Here is a 20,511-nt window from a genome sequence, read left to right on the forward strand (position 1 = left end):
ACTGTTCACTTGCGGAAGTAACTTTCTTGGATTGATAATAAGGAAGCCACATGGCTGATGGCCTTTTCTTGGGTACCACTTTTACTGTTACTCAGAGATGATCCCTGCTTGCTCTACCCAAGGAAGACCTAGTCTACCGAGATCAAGACAGGGTTTCCTGGAGGACCGGTCGAATGGCCGAGAGCCTCTGTAAGAGCCTATGTTCCGCACCGCTCCTCCCTGAAGGGATGCCGCTTTAGGCCTCTCTTACAGCATAGATCCTCTACATGGGTGGTGCATAATTGGGACCTACAAGCAATCAAACGTGTGCGTAAGGTTTGCATCGCTTTCACCTAGGCAGCAATATCCAACGTCAGTCCCCAGCCTTCTCCGGTTTTAAGATCCCAACCACTAGCGCCTCACGCATGGTGGGCGGCAAGCACTGGGCATCATATGCCTCTTCATATAACTGCAGGAGACAGGGGGCCAACTGGTCTACATATTCTTTATAAAACTCAGCCGGCAACCCGTCAGAGCCTGCGGTTTTCCCATTGGGCAGAGTTGCTATAGCATCGTGCACTTCATCCAACGTGAGCGGATGCATCAGGAAATCTTGCTGCCTACGCGACAGCCACACCAAGGCAATGTCCTCAAGATACTACTCGAGCTCGGTCGCATCAGCCGTGGGCTTATGGGCATACATCCCGGCATAATATTCTGTAAAGGTACGCAATATGGACGGCGTGTCATAATGTGTGCCTGCAGCCGTAGTGATTGCATGGATCATGTGCATCCTATTCTGGGGTTCCAGGATACGACTAGCCAACACTCGGCCCGGCCGGCCTCCCTCCCCATAATAACGCGCCTAGCGTGACAGAAGGTTTATTTCTTGGTCAGCTATCGCATTGTACTCCACTACTTTTTTCCTAATGAGCGCTAACGTACTGGGGTCCGCCTGAACACCATATTTGCGTTCTAAATCACTTAATTCCTTTTCTAACATAGTCATAGAGCGGCGTAACGATTTTAATACCCCGGCCTGCAAACTGATACACTTCTTCCGTATGGTCACCTTAAACGCTTCCCACAGCGTTTCCATAGCCTGAACGGACCCAGTATTGAATTCAAAATAATCAGAAACAGCCTCCCAGATCCCCTCTCTAAAAACCTGGTCTAGTAATGAGGACGATTGTAAGCGCCACTGAAAGGGAGGAGGAACGTGAGACGGCAAAGTCACATCAAGAGCCACCGGCGAGTGATCCGTCAGCGTTCGAGGCAGATGTCATATCCTCGTGGCCCATGTGCATACTTCCTGCGTACCTAACCAGTAATCCAGGTGGGTCCAAGACTGTCGCGCATAGGATTGACATGTGCCCTCTTTAGCATGCGGGTGCCTTAAGCGCCAGATCTCCGTAAGGCCCAACGACCACATCCCATCTTGTACAGCTTTAGCAGCTCATCGGGGTGGCAGAACTGTCATGGACACCCGATCTAATGCAGGATCTAAAACCACGTTGAGGTCGCCTACACATATAATCGCTGCAGGAGATAGCTGACAGAGCTTACACCATATTTTATAAAAAAAGGCGGGATCATCCACATTAGGACCATACAAATTCACAATAGTCAGTTCCGTGCTATATAGCAGACCCTGTACTATTATAAAGCGCCCCTCGTCATCTTCATCCACATGTGTTGGCACAAATGGGACACCCCTTTTTACTAGGATTATAACTCCCCTTGCATACGAGGAGTAGGAGGCCGCCAGCCGCACTCCCGCCCACCTGGTGGCAATCTGCGAAACAGTATGTTTAGTTAGATGTGTCTCCTGAAACAGGGCAATGTGGATGTGATGCCGGTCTAGATAAGAAAGTACCTGTCGTACCTTCTTAGCATTATTAAGACCCCGCACGTTCCAGCTAATCCAGTAAACATTAGACCGTTGCGGATCCGCAATGCCCGAGCCCTTTAGCCATATTGCCCCTCACACAAGCTAGAAAAAATGAGTTACACAAAGCTGCACCCGCTATGCCATTCCAGTCAATGCCAATACAACACAACATTGATCCCCAACTACCCCTCCCACCCACAGCAGCATAAAACACACACTGCAAGCAAACCCCCCGTGAACATTACAATTACAAAAGGACAGTTCTTTCCTAACCCACATCAAAAAAGAAATGGAGAAAAACAGTGCCTCCGTAAGGGCGCCAACCTCACTAACAAAAGAAACCTTTTGGGGTATTCCCATAGAGTGGGCCGCTAGTAGCCCTTTGGCCCCCCGTGTAAACAGGGTGGGCCGAGACAGGTAGAAAGAAGCTAACCAATACATGACCTACCAGCAAGTATTAGTAGCTAATAAGCTCAACCGCTTAACAAATCAGTAACGGGTGCGCGATACGCCCCCGAACTTGAACAGTCATTGACTTAAAGCAAATCTATGAACAGTCCCTGTCAAACAGAAAACAATAGCACATAGACATCTATCTTAATGCAGTTGCTATTCCCGGAACAGAGATCTATCAGGCCCTTTGCATATAAAAGGCCAGCATCACAGGACTACTAGTACAGTTATAAGGAACGTCAACATAGTCTCTCGTGCTCAGCCGTCCGAATCAGAGTTCCCACCCTTCTCATGCGGCAACTCCTGACGCTCAAGGCGCCGGGCATACTGAAGAGCCTCTTTCGGGGTGGTGAAAATACGCGCCTTCCCATTGTGTTGGATGCGCAGACGGGCAGGGTAAAGCATGGCATACTGAATCTGAAGGGCTTGGAGCCTTTTCTTGACCGTTTGAAATTCCCGGCGAGCTTGATGTACTGCAACCGTGAAATCAGGGAACAGCTCTATTTTCATCCCTTGGTACTCTAGCCGCCCCTTTTCAATAGCCAGCCGAAGTGCGGTGTCCCTGTCCCTATAGTTCAATAGTCTAGCAATTATTGGACGCGGTGGAGCGCCCAGGACCGGCCGAGCCGTGATGGAGCGTTGGGCCCGCTCAACTATCAGCACCTTTGAGAAGTGCTCCGCCTCCAGCAGGGTCGTGAGCAGCGTTTCGACGTATGACTCCATGGGGCCCAGTTTTAGTGGACTCCGCAACCCAATTATGCGTAGATCATTCCTGCGGGAACGGGCTACGATGTCCTCATTCTTTGCCCTGATTACCTCCAGTACTTTTTCCATACTAGAACATGTCGCACAGACCGCCTCCACGCGGTCCTCCACGGTCGAAATGCGCTGCTCAGCTTCTGCGATCTGCAAATCATGTTTCGTATTTTTCGATGCCATGGTGTCCATGCGCAAGTTAATGTGGTCAATCTTAGCATCAATTGTGTGTAGGCTTTGTTGCATATTGAGCATCATACGCTCCAGCTTTGTAGTCGCACCCGCCTCCAGGTCAGGTTCCGCGTCCGAAGCAATAGGCGTTGCGGCCTTAGTGTTTCTCTTAGCCTCAAACTGCAATTTGGTTTGCTGCTTGTCGGTCTTGCCCATGCTGACAGATTACTAGCTGGCAGACTCGCAAGCCGGGCGTCACCTGAAGTACTAGAGGTCAATAAGCCCAATGGACCAGCTCACCCCAGGTCACAACTAGAGCAATTCAAGCAGAGACAATCGAACACCCAATGTCCACGGTATTCTAGGGACTACATCAATGCGTACATAAGCTGGCCCCGTGCACAAAATGCCCCAGATCGACAGCCCATAGACCCCCAGCGCTGCCAAACAGTAGTAGGGCACAGCACACAGAGCTGAAAGTTACCTTTCATGGAAGATTACCACTGCGCAGAAATAATGAGGCAGACGACGTCCCGCCCAGCTGTAGCAATAAGGTAAGCAACACTCCACCCCCGCAAAAGTCACAGCCCAGGAGTTAACCTGCAACGCAGGGTCTGCTGTGCACCATGCCCCAGCATGGCACATGCAGGGCAATCCGTCCACCATTCAGCGCAGATTCATGACCCCAACCTCCTCAAATATGCAACCAGCAGCCATCAGCATCAAACAGTAAGTGCTGCCAATGAGGGTCCAAATGCAGCGCCAAAACTTCACAGAACCCACACTAGAGATGGCAGGCAGGTGGGCTATACCATGTACTGCAGGATGAACGAAGCATACACAAGACTGCAGGCCAAAAGATCCTGAGACAGGGAAGGGTCGCTATCAGAGGCGGTCAGCAGGCACTGCATCTAAATGTCCCCAGGCAGTGCGGTGATCAAATGTGCAGCTAATCCCTGGGAAAATGCAGGAGCGAAGTCTTATAGCGCACTCACCGGTGCGATCCGGCGTCAGAAGTAGGCCACAGCAGAGGCTCATCCGCCGCCGTATACCCGCTAGGCCTGAGCTGCGTGCCTGGAGATCTCCCGCCAGCCAGAGAGCAGCCGCCGCGCTAAAGGCACAGACGCGACCGCAGCCAGCGCCAACGTCCGCAGGCACGGGCCGCCAGAGACCGTCCCGCGGGGGTCCCAGGGCACACCAGGAAATCTCATAGGGGCCCCCGCACGCCTCATGCCTCTCACTGCACTGCCTCACCTCCAGCATCGGCCGGCGTCCGCAATCACCAGGAGCGAGGCCCTGCCCCCCAGCTGTAGACAAGGGCAGGGGCCGGCTGGCAGACGGCGTCCCTCCGCCCCCGGAGCCACGACCAGCCACATCAACAGCAGGGGCGCTGACGAAGAGTACACCAGGCGCCGGGAGCCAGTCAGGCAGCCCTCCACAAATCCACAGCCGACGTTCCGGTGCAGGCAGGGACGGGATGATCAGTCCATGCCCTCGGGTGCCGCCATATTGCTGCAGGCAAGGCCCGGCAAGCCAGAGCGAAGGCAGAGGCGATCAATGCACCCAGGAAGGCCACCAAAGTGCTCCTCAGCGCTGCGACATCAGCTACTGTTCCGTTTCAGCCATGGATGGCGCCAGGTAACACAGATTATAGACGGATTTTTATCTCGGCCAGCAGAGCTGCACTAGAGTGCGGCCATTTTGCTCCGGGCTCTCTAGCATCCCCTAACATACAACATTTTAATGGAAAGAGGAAGAGGCAGGGAATATTTTACCTGAGAAAAGCTACTAAACATTTGAAAGGAATAAGAGCCAACTGTTAACTGAAAACTGCAATGCTTTAGATCTACACACCTATCAATATTTTTACGTATAAAAAAAGGCTGCTATAGGGCTAGGTTCTGTGAAATCTTAACTCGATGTGAAAAATGTAAGGGAACATAAAATAATAAATGGGAAAGGAAACTTCATAGCTTGACTTTGATATAGAATATAGAGCTAAACAGTTAGATGTTTTGGCCATGAAAAAGTAAGCTGTACGGATGATGTTTTCAGGAGGTATGTTATTTACATATGACACGTCTGAATAATAAGAAATTTCGGGATAAAATGAATATATATTTTTTTAAATATACAACATGGTGTGACTCCGCATTAACATTGACAAAAACGAGTGTAAGTAATTTCGGACCTCCATAATGCAGTTCAAGAGACTCTTGCCTCTCTATAATGCATTTTTACCTCTTTCATCTTTTGTCTTCAGATACTTAACCATTACAGGTTTTATGCAATGTTTTATGGCCCCCAGACAGACTTTGAACAACATATAGGACTTGCTTCATAATTCTACATCCAGGAAAATAAGAGACTCTATATATCTTGGTCTATTAAGCAAATTACTTGTTATAGCTGTTATCATGCATAACCAGGACATGCACAGGAGTTTGGCCATCTTGGATCATTCTAACAAAATAAACACTGCAGCAATTTTTTGTCAACCACTAATTACTCTCTTCACCAACCAAACACAAATGATTAGGAACCCCATATTCCCACAATTACTATCCTTACATGTATTTAAAATCAACCGCGTTTTTCCTTCTGAAAAAATAATATTTAGCTGGGGACAATATCAATACAGCTTTCAGTCCCATCGTCTCCTGTTCTCGAACTTTCATTCATTGTCGAAGGTTTAAAACACACACTTTACCACAGGTAAACAATTACTTATGCACTAATCATCATCACTTGACTAACTCCCTAAACAGCAGTTAAGTCACCTGACTCACTGCATGCCCATCACTCCTTGTCCCATTTTGCCTGCAATGTTGTTTACCCAATACCAGCAGTTTTATCTCCAATTTGAACACCAGCATTGCATGCATAAATGCTATCCACAGGCGACGTGACAGCATGTGCTCTAGCCTTTCAAGACTCATTTCAGATCAATCAGGTCCACAGTTTGGCACAGTTTTACCTAGAGTAAATAGACCCTGAGCATTTGTGCAGCAGGCAAAAACCGTGAGTTAGTGATACAAAGCTGAGAGAGATGGAAACATACAAGAGACTCAAGCGTTGTAAATGCTCACCAAGATTCCTGAATAGCTTCGCAGTCCCTGCAAGGAGGTGAGAAATGGCTCAATGGAAGAAAATCATCAAAATAAATGGGAAACTTTAATAGTTTTCAAGTACAAACAAAGAATGCTGAAATTGACTGATCAGTGTCACAGAGAAAAAGAAGAAACAATAGGAATGTTGCAACATCAAACTAAGAAACCAGATAGAAAGTATTGATAATTTTTGAAACCCTGAGCCTCAGCAGATATGAGGAAATTTAGGACAATTTAGTAACCTTTACACCCAGAGGCACAGATCACACAGATGGTACCCAAGAGAAAAACTATAAACTTCCCAATTTAACTTGGGCGAAAGAGCAAGCCGAAAGGCAACTAAACTCTGTAAATTAGGACTCAACCTAATGGAGACTTCAATATTGTCCTTTTAACACAGACTAGTTAGTTGCTACCGCACAACAGAATGTATTCCCCTTTCCCTTCCTTAGAAGAAACCTGGTGACAGATGTACGAACGCTTTTAGCGGAAAATCAGGCCGTTTGAGACCGATCAAAAGGGTTGTGCATGTACAAACCATATTTTGCGAGTCGGTAACCTATTACCGACTTGCAAAATAGGGTTTGCGAGTCGCTATCAGGAAGGGGCATGCCAAGGGTGTCCCTTCCGAATAGCGAATTGCAGGGGGATGGACTGTTTTGCGACCGCAAAGGCAGTGGCAAAACAATCGCAGTTACCACCAGTGGTCACACGGACCACTGCCTGCCCTTAAAAAATGAAAAGAAAACTTATAATTTTTTCCTTTTAAACGCATCTTGTTTTCCTTTAAGTAAAACGGGCTGCGTTTAATTTATAAATTTGTTCTTTAAAAAGCAAACAGATATGGCGGTCTGCTGTCCCAAGCAGGCCACAATCCCAGAGATTGTAGCCCATTCCCAATAGGTCGCAAATTGCGACCCGCCGCATGAATACTGATGAGGCAGGTCATTTGTGACCCCCTTGGGAATAGCTAATTGTGCCTGAGACATTAGTACATTCCGTTTTGAGAGTCACAAATTGCGAGTCGCAAAAAATCGCAACTTGCGACCCGCAAAACAGAATGGTCGTACATTTGGATCCAGATTAGATGCTTATCAAGACATCAACCCTTACTTCAACCTGATATCATCCAGCCTCCAGCAAACATACATCCTTCTTTAGGAGGATGCAGTCAGAGACTGAAGCTGGACAACACAAAGACCTTACTAATAATATTTGAAATTTGTGCCAGTGAGCATGATTAAGGGTCAGGTGGCCAAAGAATCTTGCAACTTCCTGATCCTAAAATTAAGGACAGAAATTTGAAAGGAATACAGGGATTTACTAACCTGGGGCTAAGTGGAGACTGGCCAGAGAGTGAAAAAACAAGGCATGCAGCAACCTTCTCACATTTATATCTGAGAAATCATAGTGTGTAAATATGGGCTAAACAGAGGCTCCGTAAAAAGGTTATCTTCAGCCATCTAACAAACACTTCGCAATTAATGAAGAAACGTTTTTGCAGGTTGCAAAGCCAGCAATTGACGAACTCCAGAAGGTTGCAGCCACAAAATAAATGTATTTGCAAAACCCTTTTCTTTGAGTCTGAAATCTCTTTGAGACTTGGAAAAGGCGTTTTGGGACCTTGAATGAATCGTAAAGGAGAGGGAAAGTGAAAGGAGCGTATCCACCTCTAGGGTATAATTTATTTATTGAAATTCTGTAACAACAATAATGTTAAAGAGTGACCAGATAGGCAACGCAACTCTACAACTAACAGCAGTTTTGCTTTAGGCCAGCCAGGGAGACCCATTTTAGAATATACTGCTTAGGTTGCTGAGACATTTCGATCGGCAGCTTAAAATACTTTATAAGATGTTAAAAAATAACCTACTACCTTGACTACAGTCCTCCCCACACAGCAAAATCTGCTGCATTTTAGGCGTTGCTTATAAATTTTTGAATACAGTATTTTATTCTCTTTGTCACCCCTAGTTGTTTACCACAGCATTGTGTCTAGTGACAAGAAGCTTTAGCATACATTGTGCTTTATGAATATATTTAGCATAAGATTACATACCCATCATGTTTTTGAAGGTAGTTGGGCCATTTATTAATTCAGTGAATAATCACATGATAGAGAATTGGATCACAAGTAACAAACTCATATCTTTATCATGGATCTTCACTGATGTGTAACAGCTCATACCATTGAGCCACAGTCACCAATGAAAACTAGAAAGCAGAAACGCATGAGTGATAAAAATTGACTGCAAGCTTACAGAAAAGGTTTTGTAGGGATGCTTCGGAACTATGCAAAAGTGCTTTTCAAATGTTCACAATGATCCTTGGCTAGTGCTCTACAAATGTCAACACCTGGAACTTTCCTGAGAAGGGTTTTTAAGTAAACGCTGCACTATAGCAGAATGAGCCCTAGCGTTTCCTGATTTTTTTGCCTTTCGGTGCCACGTCGCTATCCAAGCTACTATTCAGCAGACTATGGACTGTTTTAATTTTGCCAATGCTGTAAAGTTTAGTCCATGGTTTATATGTACTTTAGTTATGCCTTTTCTAAATGAATTAACAGAAACGCAACTATGTTTTCCCACCATATACCACCAAACAGCATAACCACCTCTAAAAGGCCATTACAAAATTAAAACTTGTTGACAAACAAAACTACATCAATCTGCACAGGTCAGCATATTTGGTCATCCCGGGTGACCTTTATCCTATTCATATCAGATAGCAAGAAAGATTTATAGCAGTGCCAAATTCCGGTGTAACTGAGAGAGTGAATAAGGGGCATGTCTTCCTGATCATTACAGCTGGGTGAATCTTAAAACCACATTTGATGCAAGAGGGAAGCAATACAAAGTAGCTTGATGGAAGTACAGTTATCTCGGAAGTAACCAATAGAGATGCACTGGTACTCATCTGTGTCAGACCTTTTATTCTGGTGTGGGTTTGCATAATGGACTTCTATAGGGTGACCAACACATTATGGATAATGTTCCTACTTGCATGTACCTTCTTTGGTGTCAAGGGCTAAACATCCTTTCAGCATCAACTATCTCAAAGTACAGAGCCTTCTGAAATGCCTGAAGGCATGCCTGTTAGGGCAAGTGGAGGTTGGGTAGGATACATCTTCTTTATGGCATCTTTCCTGCACCTTACCATACATTTGGTGTGGCAGAAAATCAGTCTCACCTCATTAGGTTTGTAGCTTGCAGGTCATACCACGGTTGCCTCTGTCCTTATTATTATAGAGTCAAAAAACATCCCTGGAAAGAAAAATGCCTTTCCCAAGGGGACAAGCTTGTAAATCAAGGGAGGAGATGTAGTCAACATGCTAGAACTGATCTTGAAAATTGGGAACCACTCTTAGAACCCCAGCCTCAGCTGAACATCCTGTGATTTTGAGCATATCACTTAATCTACCTGTAATTAAAAAGGAAAAAATGTGTAACGTATTCTGGTTCGGTCATAAAGCACTCTAATGACCTTGGGCAAGTCAGTGCTATAAAAAGCTGCAGACAAAAAATAAATTTCAAATGGATTCCTTGTTCAATTAGTCAAGAATATTTAAGGGGGAGATGGGAAAAGTCCAACATCCATCTGTCAGAAAAATATCTTAGTACAAAGGAACGAACATCATGTGGAGTGACAAAAAAAATGTTGGTTTAAATGTTGTGATTAAACAGGGTAGAGACCTGTTGTTCAGAGAGAGAATATTGAAAGAGAGCAGAAAAATGGATTACGGGACAAATATCAATAGTACAGCTCTTGGCTGCTTATGAAGGTAGTTTCTTTCAATTGTTTTCAATTTCAAATAATAAATGTAAATGTTGTTTTCACAGAGGCTTTTTATGATTGGAGGGAATACCCGCTCTCAGCTAAAGTGTTCAGAGATACAGCACATAAGTAGAAATATTCAGTTTTTTTTAAAAAATGTATTAAGATTCCACAACTGAGAACTGGGGGGAGTGAGGAAAAAGGGGTGGGGACGTGGAGTCACGCACCTATGATGGCTAACTTTGAAATTGAAGAATGTCAGTACCCTGACGCGGGCAGAACCCCTTACGCCCACAGTGACAAGTTTAGTACAATATATTTAGGGTAAGCAGTTGAATCCGAGTCAATTTGAAGTGAGTTTGTGGTTGGTGATATTTTCATCCAGTTAATTTATTGAGCATATTTCTAAAATACCTAATGTTTGATCAGCCAGCCAACACTTTAGCTCCTTAAGCGGCACTCAGACCTGGGGCTTTTTCAAGGCTAAAACAGTCAGGCCGCCGAAGACAGAAGCATAAGCCAACTATGAGAAAAGAATAGAGACTCTCCTGGGTATATGCAGTTCGTCCTGGTTCCTATGTTGTCTTGCCAACATTGCACATCCTGCTTTGATTAACAGGAGAAGTATGTAGATCCTGCTATAGGAATGTTTGAATTATGTTCAATAACTTAACTGGATGAAAATGTCACCAACCGCAGACTCACTTCCATCAAACTCTGACTCAACTGTCTACCCTAAATACATTTTACATAACTGTGAACTTATTCCGTCACACGGAGGTCCTGCTTAGTTTTAAGATCCTCCACTTCATTAGAGTTCCAGAACCTCTGTACATACAAAACAGCTTGATTCAAACTGGTCACACAGTCATCAACCAGTAAGTACATTTGTGTAAAGCACTTGTGGCAATGCGCCTATAGATGCAGTACATCAAGTTGGTAGAAGTATGACATATTAACAGAAAAGATGCTATTTGAGCTGTGCTTCCAATACCAAAAGCAACTGTCTTTTGTAGACCAAACAAAGAATTCCACAAATGGACCCTTAAAATAACAGTCAATGGAGGGTGGAGAGAGTGTCAGATGCAGTCTATTTTGCATAATAACAATCTAACTTCTGCTCACTGTACACACTGCTGTTTATTTCGATTTTTCTTGCAAGAATTATAGTATAAATACTGGCATATTCTAGCCAACAGTTGATTAGGATGTACGTGGGTACATCATTTTGGTGACTGGTTTGAGATAGAATTAACGAAAAGGTGTTTATACCAACCTGGGTTACTGGAGGGGTTGAGGTGAATGCCTCATTATTTATTTATTTTTTTAAACAGACTTTATTGAGTTATCCAAAGACATAGGCACATACACGTACTCAGAAAGAAAGAGCAGTCTGCGAGTGGACAGATGGAATACAATCTCAGGATCGAGCAGGCTATTACAGTGCATCGACATCCGGCTGCAAACAAAGAAGAAAAGGACCCCCGCCCCACATGGGGAATTGCAATCCAGTTGGGGGATAACCCGGGCCCTTCCTCCACCGTCCTGCAGTCGAAACCGGCACCCCCTGCCTGTATGTATCTCGGACCTCACCCACCTCCCCCCCCCCCCACCCCAGCCAAACTAACCTCTCCTCCCCCTCCCCGCTCCCCATGCCGCTGAGCCCAGAACAGGGTCAAAGCCGAAACCGCGGACAGGACAGCGATAGTCCACAGTTCACGTGTTCCGAACCTCTGATGTCAGTGTGTGTGAGGGGCAAGTATTCACCCAAGCACATCTCCTCGTGTCTACGCCCCGCTCCGTGCGCCAACAGTACCACCCAGCTTTAAGTGTCCGCTGCTGACACCCCCCGGGCAGGAGAGCCCTCGGTGTCTCCAGGCGGATGTTTTACCAGCTCCACCAATGCAACCCACGCTCTCGCCATCTCCAATGATTTGTCACTCCCATTGCGGGCAGCCATACGTAACCTGCAGCTCCCCTCCGCCACCGCCCACTTCACTAATTCCCTAGTCCAGCGCGCTAAATTGGGCCCCGTCCTTGATTTCCAGTGGCTGGTAATCTCCCTCTGGGCCAGGACCAGCCCCAGGTCAATAAACTTGCTTGTGATTTTGGTCTTGGCAGTGTGTGGAAATCAATGCAGCAAACAACAGCTCGGTGTGAGCGCTACACTTCTTTCAGTTGCGGCCTCCAGCCCAGATGTCACTCCCCGCCAGTACTCTCTCAGGAGCGGGCAGTCCCAGAGCATGTGTAGGAATCCCGCGGCCTCCAGGCCGCACCGTGGGCACGCCGCCGAAACCCCGAAGTAGTCACTCACCTTACCCGGGGTAAGGTAAGCCCTATGTAGCACATAGAAGTGGATTAACTGGAAACGGGCGTTCCCGGAGCACTTCCAGGGCCGCTCCACCAGTTCCCCCCCATGGCTTTTCCCCAATGGGCTCCCAAAAGCCCTCCTCGCACTTGAGGCGTAGGGCCTCCAGTGGTTTTCTTAGGCTGCCGGTAATCCGCCTGTAGAGACACGCGACAGCCTTAAACGTTCCCGCCGCCATCACAACATATTGGCATACCAGTGAGGTCGGAGGTTCTACCATCCCCTCTCTCCAGTGTCTCCTAATGGCTGCCGTCAATGCGGCATGAAGCAGGAAATCCCCTTGAGGTGAATGCCTCATCAAAAATAAAACAGATTTTAAATAATCTAAATACGGTTTCTATCAAAGGGTATGGACCAGACTGCCAAATTGTCGCTGGTTCCAAATAAAATGAGTTTAGTCTTTAGTGAAGTCAGCAGCCAGCTTTTCTTTGTCAAGCCATGCAATGAGCAACTGCAGCATATTATAATATTGCTCCTTATATCCTGAGCGTTTCAAAATAATTTGTATGATGCCACTCATGTAGAAGGGGAAATGGAGCTTTGCAGACCACATGAGGCTTATACGAGGGTGCAAGGTAATATTAAAGGGTATAGAGGTGATGTCTGCAGCATCACAAAATAGAACACAATGGGTGAAGAAAGAAATATTTGCATTTCGCTACTTAGTCACATACTTGCATATCTTACTCAAATACTTGCACATCTTTTTTTAGATACCTTTAGAGACAGTGTGACCAACTGGGTACATGCCAGCTCCTCACCTTAGAATATCCCCAGGCGTCAGGCTGGATCCCGAAAGATTTTCTCAGCAATACCCCTTGCGCGTCGCTAGGCGTCGTCTGCGGCTCCGCGTCAGTCGTCGGCGTAGTGCGCCGGAATGACATCGGAGTACGTAGACGCCGCCCTCGCGCGCTGACATCAGTTCTTGTACATAGCTTTCCACGTCAGGAACGCAGAGCCATGCAAGAGACCGACACTGGTGCCAAAAAATCTAGGGCCCTGAAAAGGATAGCCTTAACCCTAGATGTCAATTCGCAGAACGGGGAGGATGGGTGGGTCGGTGAGGAATCTAACTAACTAATGTTTCTTACAGATACATCGTTACCGAAGGTAAGTAACTTGTTCATCTGAAAGAAACACGTTAGTTAGATTCCTCACCTTAGAATAGATACCCCAGCAATACCAACCCCGGTGGTGGGTCTGCGAACCAAGATCACACCAAAAAGTCCTGGAGAACAGAACGGCCAAAGAAGCCGTCTCTCCGGACTTGGCTGTCCAGGCAATAGTGCTTGGCAAACGTGTACAGTGAGGCCCACGTCGCCGCCTGACAGATGTCCCGCAAGGGAACTCCCCGGCCCAGGGCAGTAGTAGCCGCTGTGGCCCGGGTGGAATGGGCCCTCAACCCAACAGGAGGGTCCTTTTTTGCCAAGGAGTAACAAATTTTAATACACAACACGACCCACCGCGAGATGGTCCGTTTGTGTACCGCTTTCCCCTTCTTAGCTCCTACGTATCCAACAAAAAGTTGGTCGTCCACCCTGAACTGTTTGGTGCGGTCCAAATAAAAGGACAGCGCCCGTTTTGGGACCAGACGGTGGAGCCTCTCTTCCTCTTTTGAAGGATGCGGAGGTGGAAAGAAGGAGGGCAACGTGACAGATTGCCCGAGATGAAATGGGGTCACCACTTTCGGTAGAAAAGAAGGACGAGGCCGGAGGACAACCTTGTCCGGATGAACAGAAATAAAGGGAGGCTTAGATGACAAAGCCTGAAGCTCACTCACCCGTCTAGCCGAGGTGATAGCTACCAGGAAAGCAGTTTTCAGGGTCAGAAGACGAATGGGACAATTGTGAAGAGGCTCAAAAGGAGCGCACACCAGAAAGGTCAGAACAAGGTTCAAGTCCCACTGAGGCATTACGAAAGGAACATGTGAGTAATGCCTTTGAGAAAACGTGAAACAACAGGGGACTTGAAAAGAGAAGGCTGATCAGGAAGCCGTAAGAAGGCAGAGATTGCAGCAAGATAACCTTTCAAGGTGCCCAGAGCAGAGCCCTGCTGGGCCAAAGAAAGAAGAAAGAGTAGAACCTCAGAAAGAGGGGCGGAAAGGGATCCACAGCCTTTGCTGTGCACCATGCCACAAATTTGTTCCACCGGCAGGTGTATACCGTCTTTGTAGAGGGACGCCTGGCTGCCAGAATGACATCACAGACTTCAGGAGGCAAGTCAAATGGCATCAACTGCCGCCGCTCAATCTCCACGCATGGAGGTGGAGGCTGGACAGGTTCGGGTGGAGGACCGTCCCCTGCTGCTGCGACAGAAGGTCCTCCTGAAGAGGCAGTCGTATCGGAGGATCGATTGACATACTGAGTAGCTCGGGATACCAGAACCTTCGTGCCCAATCCGGAGCCACTAAGATAACTTGGGCCCGGTCGCGCCTGATCTTCTTCAGAACTCTGGGCAGAAGTGGTATAGGCGGAAAGGCGTACAACAGACCGCAACTCCACTCGCGACGAAAAGCGTCTCCGAGCGAGTGCTGCCTTGGAAATTCCAACGCGCAGAACTGCTGACATTGCGCTTTCTCTTCGGTGGCGAATAGATCTAACCAAGGCTCTCCCCACTGCAGAAAGAGACCTTGCGCCACGTCCGAGTTCAGACGCCATTCGTGATCCATCATGCACCGGCGGCTGAGTCCGTCTGCTCTGGCGTTCAGACAGCCCGCCAGATGTTGAACCACCAGGGTGATGCCCTGGTGTTCCAGCCAGGTCCAGAGGCGCAGAGCCTCCTGACAAAGGGTCCACGACCCCACCCCGCTCTGTTTGTTGCAATACCACATGGCGGTGGTGTTGTCCGTGAACACCTGCACGACACTTCTCCGGACAGAGGGAAGAAAGGCTTTCAGTGCAAGCCGGATCGCACTCAGCTCCAAAAGGTTGATATGGAGTTGAGACTCCGCCGGAGACCAGAGTCCTCTGATCTCCGCCTCTCCCATGTGGCCCACCCATCCCAGGAGGGACGAGTCCGTCACTACTACGTGCTCCGGTTGGGGTAGGGAGAGGCATCTGCCGCTGACCTAATCGCGGTCCGTGACCCACCACTTCAACTGTTTCACAGTGCCCTCCGAGATCAAGACATGGTCGGACAGGTTGCCTCGATGCTGGGCCCACTGAAACTTCAGGTCCCACTGCAGAGCCCGCATTTGCCACCTGGCGTAATGCACCAACAGGATGCAGGAGGCCATCAGCCGCAGAAGCCGCAGCACCAACCTAACCGAAACCCAGGATAGAGGCCGAAAGATGGGAATCAGAGCCTGAATATCCCGGACCAACTGTTCCGGAGGATAAGCCCGGAACTGCGCCGAATCGAGAACCGCTCCGATGAAGAGGAGCTTCTGGGAGGGACTCAGGTGTGACTTCGGCACGTTGATGGAGAACCCCACCAAATGCAGGAGGTCGCCGTAGTCTGGAGGTGGGAGACGACTTGCTGGGGCGAGCCCGCCTTTAACAGCCAGTCGTTGAGATAGGGGAAGACTGGAACCCCCGATCTGCGCAGATGAGCTGCGACCACCGCCATCACTTTCGTGAACACCCGAGGGGCACTGGTGAGGCCGAAGGGGAGCACGGTGAACTGAAAGTGCTCCTGACCCACCGTGAACCGCAGGTAACGCCGATGGGCCGGCAGGACGGGGATGTGAAAATAGGCGTCCTGCAAGTCCAACGCTACCATCCAGTCTCCAGGGTCAAGGGCAGCCAGAACCTGAGCTAAAGTTAGCATCTTGAACCGTTCCTTCCGGAGGAAGGTGTTGACGCTCCTGAGGTCCAAGAAAGGACGTAGGCCCCCTTTGCCCTTCTTGGGAACCAGAAAATAGTGGGAATAGCAACCACGGCCTACTTCTGGACCAGGAACGCGCTCAACGGCCTCTTTGGCCAAGAGGGCCGTAACTTCCTCCTGCAGAAGATTCAAGTGATCCTCCGATATATGGTGGTACTGCGGTGGCATGGCTGGAGGGGTCGTCTCGAAGGGGAGGGAGTAGCCCCTTCGGACGATTTGCAGCACCCACCTGTCCGAAGTGATGGAGCGCCAGTGGAGCAGGTGATGGCGAACTCTGCCGTCCACTGGCGTGGAATGGGCCTGAAAGCTCGGACTAGGAAGGCTTTGAGGCGGATGCTGCCGGGGTGGATGTGGACTGACCGGCACGTTGTCCTCTAGAACCGCCACGGCAGCACCCACGTCCACGACCGCGTGCAGGTTGGTTCTGCGGCCGGTGGCTAGGCGGACGTGAGGAGGCGCCCCTTCCTTGGCCACGAAAGGGGCAAAAGGCGGAAGTGTGCAGCCGTGGGGCCGAGAGACCCAAGGACGTGGCCGTAGCCCGGGAGTCCTTAAAACGAGCAAGCGCACTATCCGCCTTCTCACCAAAAAGGCGAGCGCCATCAAAGGGCATATCCATGAGGGTACTTTGGACATCCCCCGAAAAAGACGTGGACCTCAGCCAGGCGTGGCGCCGGAGCGCCACCGTGGTGGAAATCGCCCTACCCAGCGAGTCCGTGGTGTCAAGTCCACACCGTATGGCATGTCGCGCTGCATCTCGCCCGTCAGCAAGTGCCTGGGAGAGACGTGTCCGGGCATCCACCGGACAGTGGCAGCACGTCCTCCACCGTATCCCACAGAGAGTGGGAGAAACGGTCCAAGAGGCAAGCGGTGTTCAAAGACCGCAGGCCCAAACTTAGGGAAGAGAACAGTTTCTTGCCGAACTGTTCCAGCCTCTTGGATTCCCGATCCGGAGGAGCGGACGGGAAGGAGGATTGGGAAGTGGAGGCCTGGATAACCAGGCTCTCGGGGGTGGGGTGTTGGGACAGGAAACTGGGGTCGCCCGGAGCAGGGCGGTGGCGCCGGGCCACGTTCCGATCCACAGGAGGAACTGTGGAGGGCTTGGACCAAGTGCCCTGCAGAACGTCGACGAGGGCCTCATTGAACTGCAGCAGAGGCTCTGTGGAGCTTGCTGACGGTTGAAGCACCTCTGTGAGGATATTAGTCCTCAGGGCCACAGCAGGCAACTCGAGCCCCAGGGCTTCGGCCACCTTGCGCAGCACCACGGAAAAAGCTGCACCTTTCTCCGAAGCCACAGTCGGAGGAGAGATGAAACCAGCGTCCGGCGAAGTGTCCAGACCACTGGCATCCCCCAGTTCGTCTGCCCAGTCCTGTGCAAGTTGACCCTGGAGGGCCATAGGGTCCTCAGACCCCTCCCAGTCGCCCCAGTCATCCGATTCCTGGTAAACAGGAGGAACGATCGGAGCCAGACGGTAGATGAAGCGTTCATCCATCCGCGTCGGTTGCGGCGCCGGGCGGCGCCGGGTCCGGACAGGGACTAAACGGGGACCGGCGTAGTCCGGAGATGGCGCCGGAGGTGGAACCGGTGTCGGCGCCGGCGGAGGAGGCGTCGTGAGGTCGACCGGCGCAGACAGATCCAGGGCTGGATCTCCTCGGGGACCTGCGGCGTCGGGACCGAATTCGTCAACGGCGCCGGGGCCGGAGCCGCCGGCACGCGAGGTCGCCCAGTCGAGCCCGCGGGGCCCAAAGGCACGCCGGCAGGCGTCGACGGCTGAGCCAGGCCCCTCATGGCCGAGAGGAAGGCACTGACCTCCGCCGGAGTCGCGTCAGTCCCAGGGACCAGCGGGTATGGAGACGGACGCGGCTCCGTCGGAGCCGCGGGGGTGGGACCACCCTGACCCTCGGCCGAGTCACGCGACGGGCGAGTGGAGTCCGAAGAGCAGTGTCGCCTCTTGGACTTCTTGGATCGCTTCGACTTACCCGAAGACTTCGAGCCCGACGAGCGATGATGATGACTGCGGCTCCACGACCGGTCCTTGGACCTCCTCCTGGACCGGGACCGTGAGCTGAGTGCCGAAGCTCGAGAAGCTTACGGGACCGCTCCCGCCTAGCCTTCGAGGTCAAGGCCTGACAGTCGGGGCACGACTCCGCGTCGTGGTCGGCCCCCAGGCAGTAAAGGCACCGGCGATGGTGATCCGTCACCGACATCAGGCGATGACCGGCGTCACAGGCCTTAAATCTAGGCATCCTACCGGCACCAAGAGTCGAGTCGACAAAGACCAAAAAGAGTCAAAAAAAGTTTTAGTCATAAATTGACTAAGGGGTAAGCACTTCCCGGATCGGCGCTGTCTGGCGCGGAAAAAAGAAGAACAGACGTCAGCGCGCAAGGGTGGCGTCTAAGTACTCCCACGACGTCATTCCGGCGCACGAAGCCGACGACGGACGTGGAGCCGCAGACGACGCCTAGCGACGCGCAAGGGGTATTGCTGACGAAAAATCTTTCCGGATCCAGCCTGACGCCTGGGGATATTCTAAGGTGAGGAATCTAACTAACGTGTTTCTTTCAGATAGGATATTTTGCTAGTTTATTGCAATCAATTTATAGATATTTTTTACAAGATGGTCTGCAAGATAAAGAGGTTTTCTTTTTGGAGCTCACAAATAGGACATAATTAGCAAACACTATGGACTTTAAAAATCTATCAGAGAGCACTTTTCAAATCATGGGTATGGGGGATTTTTCTGCCTCAGAGGAGAAAGAGCAGAAAGTAACATAATTTGATCACTACAGAAGTTTGTTAATCCTCAATGAAGAACAACAAATGAACCTTTCAGACCAACTCATTTGTATGAATACAAAGTAAGGCTCATTGCATAACAGGGCTTGTATCTCACAAACCTTATGTGCTGAAGCTACCTTCCAGGGAAAGTGCTGCAAATCTGATAAGCGCATTTGTCTGAAGGGAAAGCAATAAGTACTTTAACATGGCACTGCTTTTATCATTGACAGTTGTCGGGCTGGCAGTCTCTCAGTAACTTTAAAAAGAAGTATTAGACTTTAACATGCCTCAAAAGCTGTATGCAGTGCCTTTTCAGTAGCACAAATATGCCATCTGAAAAGACCCAAACCAGCCAGAGGCAAAAGTACATGAAACTCCATTTTTCCCCAGAGGCCACCATACCACATTTTTTTAAACACAGATGTGAAAGGCCATACATATTTCGAAATGCTCTGTACGGGGGCAAGGGAGGACCTGCATGTGAATCTATGAACGAGAACAACATAAAACAACAGTTTTTACAAGTCTGCAGTATCAGATCTTTTGTGGATTCGCATTGTAGTATCAGAATAATAAGTAGTATCTAAATAAATCCCGTATCTTAAGTGGCAGGTAGGCAAGCAGGACTGTTCTGCTGAAACAGATTGCAAAGAACAGCTTGTACCATTCCTGCATCAGTTGCCTAATTTCTGTTCATGCAGTAATAGTTGTTAAACACACATGTATACATTACAAGGGTTAAGTTTGAGATGGTGTTTCTGCAGAAAAGATGTTTTTTGATTTGCCTGTAACTTTTGATCCAGTAAACATTTTCATGAAACACGGCAACCTACTTACTCAGTTAGCTAAGTTATTGGCTTGCCAAGTTTCATCAAGATCCCTCCACAAAGATAAAGTTAAGGGATGGGGTAAAAAGATTAGTGATTTATCATTTTAGCTCCAATATGAAATGTTTTTCATATTTATAGCCCAAAGGGCCGAATGGATTTACACCGAAATTGGCAGTAAATTACACTGTACTCTATTTGTTTTGGTCTGATGTGACAGCGTTCAGTAGTTTTTAAGATATACGCATTTAAAAAAGTTAGAGTGGACTTTAAATGTTTTACACGTTTTTAGACCTCTGCGGTTTTAACCCGTGAGATGTCCATCACATTTAAATTCTTTTACAACGTATGTTTAGCTGGAATAGGCTTGATTTTTCTCCCTTGAAACTCGTAGGTTGGTTCCGACTTGCGTATTTTCCACTATTAAAAAAAAATCTGCAGTTTGGGTGGTCAACCACAAAGTTGACAGTGGTCAGGGGTACCCAAACGCGCGAGTGAAAAACAAACGTCTGGAAAAAACACGTGAGTTGGAGCCAGAACATTCGGTACCTACTAGGAAGTTTCAGGCATTGTTTAAAAA

The 20,511-nt window shown here is 48.8% G+C and overlaps 1 protein-coding gene across 8 annotated transcripts in view; it reads right to left on the minus strand.

Moving 5' to 3' along the window:
* MTMR3 (myotubularin related protein 3) overlaps window positions 1–20,511 on the minus strand; it is a 1,575,327-nt gene that overhangs the window by 55,693 nt on the left and 1,499,123 nt on the right. For 6 of the 8 annotated variants that reach the window (XM_085633882.1, XM_085633880.1, XM_085633884.1 and 3 more), the window contains one exon: window positions 6,340–6,366. The exons of the other annotated variants lie outside the window; for them this stretch is intronic. In XM_085633882.1, coding sequence (XP_085490008.1) covers window positions 6,340–6,366 — 27 coding nt within the window. The remainder of the gene's footprint in view (window positions 1–6,339; window positions 6,367–20,511) is intronic. 8 annotated transcript variants of the gene reach the window in all.

The sequence above is a fragment of the Triturus cristatus genome, chromosome 11 (genome assembly GCF_964204655.1).
Source record: "Triturus cristatus chromosome 11, aTriCri1.1, whole genome shotgun sequence".
In the NCBI taxonomy this organism is placed as follows: Eukaryota; Metazoa; Chordata; class Amphibia; order Caudata; family Salamandridae; genus Triturus; species Triturus cristatus.